The sequence below is a fragment of the Coenobita brevimanus genome, chromosome 78 (genome assembly GCF_032717465.1).
Source record: "Coenobita brevimanus isolate Jiangsu-jjx chromosome 78, ASM3271746v2, whole genome shotgun sequence".
Taxonomy (NCBI): Eukaryota; Metazoa; Arthropoda; class Malacostraca; order Decapoda; family Coenobitidae; genus Coenobita; species Coenobita brevimanus.
Genome location: NC_137031.1, coordinates 32,145,854 through 32,157,906, shown reverse-complemented (window position 1 = coordinate 32,157,906; position 12,053 = coordinate 32,145,854). Strand labels below are relative to the sequence as shown.

The 12,053-nt window shown below is 40.2% G+C and overlaps 1 protein-coding gene across 1 annotated transcript; it reads right to left on the bottom strand.

The window, feature by feature from the left end:
- Window positions 1–1,163: 1,163 nt before the first annotated feature.
- On the bottom strand, window positions 1,164–11,526 carry LOC145408609 (putative methyltransferase-like protein 25). The gene is made up of 8 exons (XM_080279297.1): window positions 11,301–11,526; window positions 10,812–10,921; window positions 8,904–9,021; window positions 7,722–7,870; window positions 6,065–7,243; window positions 5,125–5,292; window positions 3,350–3,496; window positions 1,164–2,407 (listed from the first exon to the last, which is right to left on the bottom strand). Exons 1-8 carry the CDS (start codon window positions 11,512–11,514, stop codon window positions 2,309–2,311), a joined length of 2,184 nt encoding a protein of 727 aa, XP_080135423.1. The 5' UTR covers window positions 11,515–11,526; the 3' UTR covers window positions 1,164–2,308.
- Window positions 11,527–12,053: the final 527 nt, after the last annotated feature.

Here is a 12,053-nt window from a genome sequence, read left to right as displayed (position 1 = left end):
CAGGTGGATGTCAACCAAGGTGCCCCCGTTGTCCTTCACATCATCCGGGGATGCGATGGCCAACTGGCATATATGGGGACAGGGGATAGGTCTCAGAGCTGCCTACTGGGAAACCACCACTGTAGGCAAAGGGCTGGAGAGAAGATAAGGAAAGTGCCTCCAGACACCTCAGAGACCACTTACCTACCTCAGGATTTTGATCCTATGTTGAATAAACTGCTCACTTGGTCAGAGCCCTAATTATCTCCTTCTATTGGCCCCACAGGGCACATGGAGCATGTTAGGTTTTACAGAGGCCTATGAAAAGCTGTAGTGATTGGTCTGGCACAATGGATGGCCATGTACAGTATAAGAAAAGGGTAGCAGGTGTGGAGACTATTAACAAGGTTGGTAAGGGATGGGTCAGGGGAGGTGTAGGAAGGCAGATGAAGGTCCTTACAAGGTGAAGGTAGAACTGTTCTACTCTGGGTTGCCAGCCCCACTTTTTGGTTTAAAGGTCAGTTGCTGATTAACTGACAGTATTGCAGTCACAGCTGGGAAGTCTGAGTTGTGCTAGTCACTGCTGGGGACATCATCATCATCATCTTGCAGTAAAAAGTCATGACCTTGTGGCCTGAAGCAATGAAAAGTGAGAGTTCTATTCATCCAATCCTACATTGCCCCATGAAAGCGGTTGGCCCCGACATTTAAGATGAGAGTTCTATTTATATAATAAATAAAAAACTATTATCCCTGTACATTTCACAATCTCAAAAAATCTGACCAGTGTCACCCATACTCAACCTTGTTTGAGCATTAATATGACTTCACTTCAACTTAATTTCAAGAGATACTGACCTTACTAGGATGTGTAAATTCTCTCATTCGAAAGTTGTTGTGATCTTGATGCATTCCCCTGCTCAATTTCCGACCCAAGTGTTTTCCACACACAACCTCATCTCATATTTGCTTCGGTCTGCCTCTTACCTCTACACTCACACTTGTGATTCTGCTCAGTAAGTCATCCTCCTCCCTCCTCTCAGCATGTTCAAACCATCTCAATTTGCCAGCATGCATCACCACTGATATTTTTTTAATGTAAACTATAACAAGATAAAAAATAATTTGAAATAAGTTATGGACTGGCATTTTCAATGCAACTCCCAAAGTACAAATGCTCTTGATAATGAGAGATGTGAGGGACAAACAAGAAAATCTGTATGGATGATCAATATTTTCTTGCAGATAATGTAGGTATATACACAACTAAAAACTATCCTATACAGTCATAAATATATGATCAAGAGCTATTGCACAAGGCTGGTCCAATACGTTCCTATACAGTTCAGTAGCTACAGCTCATAAGGAAGGTTGGTGTTACAAAGCTACAAAACACTGTATTATAGAAGTATTTTATATTTCCATTGCTATACTGTAATCAATTATTGTATATTTTACATTACAGTAACATCCATCCATCCATCGATCATCCAATCCTACATTGCCCCATGAGGAGCGTAGGAGCCCAGGGCTAGGCAGTTGGTCCCGACATTTAAGATGAGAGTGACCAGCCTCACTCATCCCTCAGTGGCATTACATGAGCAATCAACCCCAACCATCCCTTGGATATAAGCCTTCACCAGCTCAATCTGATTGGAGTGCAATAATTACCCACTAAACCACCAGGTGCCAAAATTTGGTTATATGGTTACCACCCAGTGTAGTAAATGGTTTCCTGGTGCACAGGAAACCATTTTGCCTGTCACTCAGTGTAGCGTCACCCACAGGCTGAAAGAAGTGGAAAGAATTAAGGAAAGAAAGACAGAAGAGGAAGTGTAAAGTCACCTGTAGGCAGAAGGACAAGGAAAGAATGAAGGAAAGACAGACAGAAGAGAATGGAAGGAAAGAAGGATGGAGAGGAAAGGGCTGACACCCGAGAGCAGCACTACATTGAGTGAGTGGATGGTGAGTGCCCCCACCTACCACAACCACAGTTAGATAATAAAGTCTGACTTAGTATATGCTAGTGATAAGGGAAGTAAAATCTTACCATAAAAGTTACCAATGTTTTGTTGGTATAGTTTATAAACTCCTACCATCAATGAGAAGAACCAACAGGCATACTGTAACATTCATTAACTATGATACCAGACTATTCCACACACAATCTGCATCAATACTTTTTTGATCACATGTCCACACACATTAAGAAAAATTAATAAATAATTCTGTTTATATATAAAATGTTATGGTAGTAAAATGATCTGAGTATTTTTCAAAATGAAAAAGTATGTTAAGGTGGGTGGGCTGGCTTGAGTCTGGGATGATATTATGATGAGTGAGTTGACCTGAGAGCCAACAGGGCATGGCAGCGAGGGGAAATCACTGGATCAAACAGCTGTACCAGGTGAGAGCTGATAGTAGCATCCTGGAAAGTAAGAGAATCACAGCAGGACCTGATTTTAACCTCATCATACTGACAGTGGATTAATTTTTTTTCTCTTTATCAAGCAGTTTTTTTTTTTTTTTTCCAACTTAGGAAGAATCTGTCAGTAAAAGTGCTGATGAAAGTTATATCCAGCTTGAACAGTTTCTACAAGACTGAATAAAATCATCTGGAAACAACATGAAAAACATACCGGTACTGTATACTGTATATAAAAAATGTCATAACACTGATGTGAACAGGTTAGAATATCTGAGGACAAAGGTTGGTCAAGTCCCCAGTTTCTGACAATTTCTCAGGCAAGTAATGAAATACAACACATTTAACTTTTCCTAATTGCTGCTGACAACACTATGATGTGGGATAGAGGCTGATGGCATCTAACAATTACAGGTGTTCCATTCATTGCCATAACAAATTTGGGGCTTGCTGACACTTTCATGCACTCAGTTCTAATAACATGGCTGTAGGAGTAAGTCCCAAACAGTAGCTCTATAAACAAGCCTCTATAAAATAAATAATTGCTGCTACTGTAAATATCACCCTCATCACAAGAGTAGTATTCCATCTCCATTATTCTCAAGGATTAACATCCTTCTGTGGTAAGTGGGGGTGCCCTTCAACCATTTACTCAATGTAAAGGTATCTTCACGTGACTCTACATTGAAAGACGAACCAAATGGTTTACTTTAACCCAGAAAAACCGATTACAACCTTGGGTGGTAACCATTTAATCAAATGGTGGCTGGTGGTTCACTGGGTTAAGGTGCTCCAACTAGATGGGATCTACAAGGTTTTCATTCAAGAGATGGTCCAGGTCCACTGGATGCTGCCATGCTTAATAGTATCCCTACTCTACAGTTTTATATATTTTATGATGCTAAATTCGAGCACTGTGGCAAAAAAACATTGTTTTATTCATACCTGTTCTCTGAGGAAGGCAAGGCGGTCAAGGATTATGAGACCCTCAATGACGGGAGCTACAGAAGCACGCAAGAGGAAGAAAAGCTCAAGCCTTCTCCTGGCATCTTGGTACTGCTCAAGGTAATTATTCAGCTCATCCTCTGAAACCTGTTCATGAACAGGACACCAATCATATAAGCAATAAAAGTTGGTTTTATGGTAATTAACCCAATATATAAAGTACTGCAGCTATATATATCATACAGATATATCCATATGAGCATGGAGCCACAACACCACCACCAGCAATAATAACAGACACATAATGTGCAGAAACAAGAATATTCATTAATGACAGATTTATGACTGACAGCGCCTTATGCAAATTGTGTACATAGTAATTATTGACAATCCAATGGGTAACTATAGTAAACTATCAAAACATAGTTTGGGTATTTGCCTCCTGAAAACTGAAGATAATGAATAACCTATTCTGGTCTTACCTAAAAATGTGCATAGAATTTTAGATATAAGTATGATGACCATGAGATCCTAATGGCCTTTTGCTTTATATATATACAGTATACAGTACCCTCCCACAGTGAATGAGTTTATGGGCTGCGGACGAGCTCATTCACTGTGAACAACATATCTCGTGGAAAAAACAGCATACGGGCGGCATCACTCCCTCAAAGTCCACATTTTGAGCCACAGAGACATACTAAAGGACACATGTCATACACATGCAGTACAGATACTGTATATAAAAAATTCATGGTAATTTATCTTAAATGGAGCAGATGGCAGTCCTGATTGGCCTGAATAAAGGCAGTTCCAAGGCAGGGAGATGCACTTAGGGTGTCCCCGCCACATCACCTTCCACTCCCTCGTGCCTGTCACCAGCCTCGCCCTCATCACTTGACTGAACCATTTCCCCACGTGTCTCTACCCCATCACCTCTCCCATAAAACCTTTGAAGTCCAAAGATGACACCAATGACATCACATCATCATCGTCTTCCTCAGGAAGTGTAGCAGATGATGTAGAGGCAACTGGCTCCTGCTGTTCTTGAGTTCGGTAGTAGCAGGTGATGAGTGTTTTTTCTTCTGTTGAGTTCCGTACTGTGCCTTTCAATGTTTTAATAATGAAAAGTGGTTTCCACCCCACTGGGCACTTCCTGTGTCCTAAGGTAGCTGATTTCATTTACCCTGCCCTCTTCTCTCAGAACATCCACTGCCGCTAGAATTTTACTGATCTTCGACATGGGCAAATCTTCGTCCTCCATTGGATTCTGCTCAACAGGTTACTCAGATCTGGCTTCTTGTGCAGTGTCTACTAGGGAAGGGGGGGTCATTTAATATGGGAGATGGCAGTTATGGCCTACTCTTTCCCCCAATTTCGTTCAATCAGGGTTCAACTCGTTCATTATGGTTTTGTGGAACTGATTACTGTACTCCCTACTTGTTCACTAGGCAAATCATTTACTTTGATTATGTATATATTTAAACTGGTTTGGGAGACACAATTGTGGATCATGACTCAGGAATTAAGAAAAACAAGCTTATGAGACTGTAGTAAATAACTAAATACAAAAGTTATGACCCATTAGCTTATGTGACCGTGTAGTAAATACCGTACCTACATACTATACAAAGGTTATGATCCACCAGCTTATATGAAAGTGTAGTACATACCTAAATAGGAAGGTTATATTCCACTAGCTTATGTGAAAGTATAGTAAATACCTCACTAGGAAGGTTATATTCCACCAGCTTATGTGAAACTGTAGTAAGTACCTGAATAGGAAGGCCAAGCTTGTCTATGGCCATGGTAGCATACTCTGTGAAGGTGTTGCACTTAGCTGACAAACGGCCCACATGCCCTATGTCAGATCTGTCCTCTCCAAGCTTGTCCATCAAAACCACTTGCAGTAGTGCTCGCCAATACAGTGCCTCTGTCCTTGTCTGTTAAGTACACAACCCCAGGAAAGTCTGAGTCACTAGTCTTCTTATCATTAGTTTTGGTAAGATTATCATCAAAACTCAGCAAAGTACTACTACCTAATACAAATAACAATGATGTTACTGTGCATCAGTTACAGTATGCATATCATCATTCATCATCATCTAGACCTCCTTTCCCACCCTAGGGCAGGGTGGGGAGTAGCAACTTTCAGACAGCCCAAGTTTGCCCATTCCAATGAGCCATGCTTCCATTCACTCACCATTCAAGATCCCAGAGTCCTGGCTCTATCTGATAGGCCAAAAACATTTACCACATTCTGTAGCTTCACATAAACGTATCTGATAGAGTCAATCCGGACGCTGTCACGTTAAAAAGGGGTGACAAATCCCTGATCATTCACTTCTCACCACATTCATCCAGCCAGCTCGATCTCATCAGTCCCTTAGCCTCATCGACTTCCATACCTGTCTTCCTCACACACTCATTCACCGTATCCCTCCACCTTCTCCTTGGCCAACTTTGCCTCCTCCCTCCTTAAAATTCACTCAGATATACCTTTTTACTATTCTATTGTTATCCACTCTCTCCACATGACCATACCATCTCGGTACACTCTCTTCGATTCTTGTGTCCATAGAATTCCTCACTTCACATTTTTCACGAATCACATTATTACAGTATGCATATATCCAAATAAAAAATCTGGGTACAATACTAAAGAAATGGTACACTTTGATTGAATTAAAACTACTGAATAGCTCAAACACTCACAAAGTTCTGCTGTGTGAAACGATCTGCTGGCTGGCAGGACAGCATTCGTGTGTTTCTACCCAGGACAAACTTCGACTCACGGAGGACAGAGCTCAGTGGAAATCCATAACCATGGTCAGGAATCTCAGAGGGATGCAGTGGGTCGAGGTTTGCATCACAGTCCCTCACACTTCCCTTTTCTTTATGAGAGTCTATCTTCCTTCCTTTATTCTCTTTCCTATATATTTCTCTTTTACTTTTCTCTTCATCTCCCTTTCTTTCACAAACACAGCTCTGGGCTGATGTTAAAGCATGCTGTTCACAAATGTCCTGATTTGCGACTGTAGAAGTACAACTAACATTTATGCATTCACTATTACACGAGGGTATACTTAATTCACTGTGAACACAATCTGGTTCATAGTTAACCATCTCTGAGGATGAACTTGATGACACAGGCAGTACTTCCAATGAATAACTATTTTTTATTACTTTTCTATAATTATAAGTATTCTTAGCATATTCTTCTTCAATCAAGTGATAACAACAGCCAACATTGCAAAGTAAAGCAACAGCTGGGTTTACAAGAAAGAGTCGAACACTGCTAGCTGCCAGGTTCCCACATGTGTGCAGGCCAACCAACGCTAAGTTTATATGTCTTGGCTTTTCCTGTAATTTAACAGGACTAGCATGAGTACTGGCTCCTATATTCCTGTCTGAATTAGCTGCATCCCTATTTAACAAATTACCTGTCCTTTGTGGAGATTGAATGGTATATCTATCAGTTGTTTCAAGCTTACTCAAAGTAGTATTCAATTCCAAAGAACTGGCATTAAGACTGGACTTAGATGAACATACTGTTGCAACATTGGTATCATCAAGACCTGAATCATCTTTTTTTGTTTCACAGCTGATTTCAGATTCAGATGACCTGTTACATATCTCATTCTCACTGTCCACAACATTACTTATCAAACTTGCTAAATCCATGTCCTCAGTCACAAATCTGGTAACTCCTATATATCGACCACATGGTACCGACAACTGGGATGACTGATGATCTGTTTTTAACTCCAGGTAATGATCAACTTTTTGAAGATCTTGAGCTTGAGAGTTTTTCACTCTTCGCTTTTTTCCTTTCTTAACATATCTGCCTTCCTTTCTATCTTGTTCTGCTTGCTTCAGATTTACCCAGTGCCTCTGACAAGAAAAACAAATTAGCTAAACTTCAATCATCCACACCAAACTCTTACGAGAAATTTCATACAAAGTGGCCAGTAAGTGGCAATTTTCATTCCATTTAGTGGTAAACAAAGATAACAGAAAGAATCATACATTTGGAAAAGCAGTTCACTGGAAAGCTACAACAGTTCTGGCCCAGTCTGGACCTTCTTTAGAGATGAAAAGAGTTGGAACATAGAGGTTTTTCTATAACAACAATAGTAGGAGAGAGAGAGAGAGAGAGAGAGAGAGAGGAGGAAAAGTTACATATGGGACTCCACTATACAGAATACAAATGAATATACCTGTACTTTGATTGTATTCACACCTAAAGAGGGTCCAAGTCAGGCCAAGAAAGTTGTATCTCTCCATTTTATAGAAATGTGGCACTTTGATATCAAGAGAAGCAAATATTGTATTACAGGTATTACATTTACTGACAATATCGACTGCTTACCTGTATCCTACTGTTGCGAACCAAGCCCGAGGCAGTGTTGGTCTTACTAGAATCAATGGCAACAACATTCATACCATACTGTAGCACCAGTGAGGAGCCAAGGTAGCCTCGTCCACTGCCCACATCAACAATCCAATCAATGCCACATCCTGGAAAAACTCTGCTAGACAGGAGGGTGCATCATCATTCAGTAGTAGCAAAAAAATATCATTCAGATCAATCACACCAAAGTCCAGATTCTCTACCAAAGTGTACAATGATCTTTTTTTGTGCAGAATGGCCACATTATGTTTTAACTGGGTACGAAATTATTGAAGTGGCTGGTTACCTGCAAAGCCTCCTTAGTCCATGAGAATACAGGCCATGGTGTGGTCCTTACCTGCCTGGCTGGTGATGAAACATGACACCACCACATCAATCTACTCTCCCCTACACTGTCTCCCACTGCTGCTACTCTCTATACTTTCTAAATTACCGTACCTCACTTTCTCCACTGTAACATGCAGCTTCATCTTGATCCATTAATTACAATAATAACTTTTTGTTTTATGTCTGGCTGTTACAGCTTTATATTTACTTTGTTAGTGGTAGGTGGGGGTGCCCACCATCCACTCACTCAAAGTAGTGCTGCTCTCAGGTGCTTGCCCTTTCCTCTCATCCTCCCTTCCTTCCTCTTCTGTCTTTTTTTCCTTCATTCTTTCCTCTCCCTTCTGCCTATGGGAGACTCTACACTAAGTGACAAGCCAAATGGTTTCCTGTACACCAGGAAATCATTTACTATGTTGGGTGGTAACCATATAACCAAATTATGGCAGCTGGTGGTTCAGTGGGTAATTAAGGTGCTCCAATCAGACTGAGCCAGTGCAGGTTTATATCCAAAGGGTGGTTGGGGTTTATTGCCCATGTAATGCCACTCAGGGATGAGGGAGGCTGGTCACTCTCACATTAAATGTCAGGACCAACTTGCCTATCCCTGGATTCCTACACTCCTCATGGGGCAACACTGGATTAGATGATGAATGAATGAATCATGAATAAAGAAAGACCCCATGCTGGGGACATTCCCAGGTCAAAGCAATGCATCAGATGAGAATGATGAACGTGATGAAGAATCCTCTAAGTTAAAGAAATTAATATGAAATATCTAGGACAAATAACAATTAGACTGACCTTGCAACTAACCTCTTGCAAGCTGAGCAACAACATGGCTCATGATCTCCACTTCATGAGACTTCTTGTCTGACATTACTCCCTTCATGGTAACACTATCCATCAATTCTGCTCCAGCTTCATTTATAACCTGTGAATGAATCAAACTTTAATAAATGGAAACTTAAGTACATGATGTACAAAATAGCTACTACCATACAAGCTACACAGCACTTAATACAAACTTTCTACAATACTGACACAGTAGGTCCACACTGTATTTTAAGGGTGTGTTCCACAGTATCACAACTTTTTCATACCATACATTTTTCCTGGATCTTGGGGGAGCTGGTAAATCAACTCCATATGTATGAACAAAACATTAAGTGGCAATATTTCTGTAATATACTTATGGAATAACATGACACTGGCAGAAGTAAAGAATGCTGTGTAATGGCTGCAGAACGGGAAGGCATCAGGTGTTGATGGGATTTATGAAGAGATGATTAAATGTAGTGGAGAGGGTGGAATGAAGTGTCTGTTGGAAATGTGCAAGGAAACTCTGATGACCGCAAATGTACCACTGGAGTGAAAGATGGATGTGGTTGTGTCTTTGTACAAAAACAGACTTATCAAACAAAGTTAAGCTATTGTGGTATAAATCTGCCTGCAGGGTTGTGTGGGAACAGTAAATAGATGGAAAAATTACTAGTATATTGAAGGTAAGGAATATATCAGTACCAGAATGCCAGCTGTGATGAGTGACTTCAGTATCTTCAATAAGACAAATACTACAGAATGTATGGTATTAATAGCATTTTTGAACCTAGAGGTGCTGGAAAGGGACAGCTTCATGTGATGCCACTGAGTATACTTGAGCAGTCCCTCAGCTCCCTCCCAACAAGAGAGTGATGGATTGCAAAATGGCAACTTCAGCCTGCAGTCCATGGTGTTCACGTTCATGTGGGCCTGGGTCCACAACAACAATATTATGGCTCTGGAAAATGCATGTGACAAGGTGAACAGAGAAGATTTAAAGAAGGTTTTATGTATGCATGGTGTTAAGAGTACCCTGCAAAATTATTTTTCTGCTGACACACTCATACAGGAGTTACACCTGGGCAGTGAGTGACAGAAAGCAAAGAGTAAGATAAAAGTGTGATGGGCTGGTAAGTGAAGACACTACAACTGGTAAAGAATTTTAATTACAACACCTTGGTGCTGTAACAGGAGAGTGGTACAGTAAATGTGCAAAGGAAGTGGAGAGTGGAGTGGCACAGGGAAGGCTGGTAGATGGTGCTATGCTGCAAGAGGATTTCAAGAAGGTGCATCACTGGAAACCTTAACATATATCGTAGGTCTAAAAATCTGTTGGGGTGTGAGAACAAAAAGTCAAGAGCAAAAATAATGGAAACAGAATTACTGAAGAATGTGTGAGGTCTGCAGAGTGGACAGGGTAAAAAAAAAATAGCAAATGTAAATTCTGAAATATGTACAGTAGAGAACAGAAGTCTGCTGATAACGAGGCTGTAGCGAGTCTGCTTAAGTGATACTGTATTGTCAAATGGAGAGAACAGATGTAAACAGGATATACAGTGTAAGAGTGAGTCAGAAGATGGGAGGAAGCATGGAAGATAAAATAAAAAATGTAGAAGAACTTGGAAAACGAGAGTGTAAGAAAGCAGGTGATATAATGTTAATGATGAATGATTATGTATACCGGTACTGGGCATGTTGTTGATATTTCTTCCCCTACCACACTTCTTATTTCCAACCTTTCTGGACCCTATTTCACCTCATCTGTACATGGGAAAAATAGGCCTGGACAATGATGATAATTAAGATTTTTCCTTACAGATGCATTTCATATTAACCAAGAAAAGAGTTAATCCACTACTGGTACAAAGCTACAAAACTACATCAACAGAAATTCCAACTGACCTGCTCCACAGTAGAGGTAACTCCTAGGGCAGGGAGACTGTGTTGCTTAATGGCCATTTGGAAGGCTGATAGGTTACTTGTGTGCAGGCACCAAGTTTCAAGATCTGTGTCTAAGAAAAAATTTCATTTCCTGAATTACAATCCTCAACTTAATGAACAATCAAATAAATGAAATACAAATTTACAGCATTCATATGGAATTACTTGGAATTCATATAAAATCAAGTGGTGGACCATGCCTTCTCTGAAGGAAACACTATATTGAAGTTGGCCAAGGTAGAGCTAAGGTTTTCTCTCCAGTCCACAATTGTCCTTTGGGGGGATGCTGAAGAAAGTCTGTATAACCAGGCAGTTCTCCTGCTGTTACTTTAAATCAGTACCACTGATATACCAAAAAAATGTTCTTACAGTCATCAATAATGGCACTGCATATTAGCATTCACAGTTGATTCATAGCTACAAAAGTTCTTCTTAATGTAGTTTGCTCACCTGTTACATCAAACTCTACAGAAGCTGATGGTATATACTGAAGTTTCTCCTGTGGAAGATCAAGCAGGTCTTGTTGCATCTTGGGTGGTACAAGTGTCTCCCAGTGGTTCATTGTAAAAAATTCTACCATATGACAACCAACTAAAGGAAGCAATGGCTCCAAGAACCTAGACACTTTCTTCAGTGTATTATTGATGTGTTCCACATGAGCCATTTCATAAAGCAATACTGGACTCTTTACTATACACTGTACAATATTCTTGAAATAGATTGTGTAGTCTTGTGTTCTTCTGTATATTATGTGGACACTTAAATCCTGTAAGTTTCCATGGGTGGTTGTTGCTTGGAGTTCAAAATCTGGAATAAATAAGCCACTTAAAACTTACCGTATTACTGTACTGTACTGCAGTTCCATGAACAAATTTCCAGTAAACAAACTAACAGGGGAAAATAATACTATCCAAGGAAGTTTTGATACACATGTGGGTAAAAGTTCATAAATTCACTCATTTTTACATTCAAATCTGTTTTTCCTTAGCTTTTTTTTTTGTGTGTATGATCTGTTTGACTTTGATATTCTTTTCTATCACAAGTGACACTCCCTTAGTCATTAATAGCTGCTGTATCGTATAATTTACAGAGGCTCTTGGGAAGCTATTGGTGGCTCTCCTTGCTGTCTGATTTCTAGTAGCCTCCCTATTCAGTTCCTTTTCCCTGAGGTCACACTCAATGACCTCCTCATCTTAACTTACA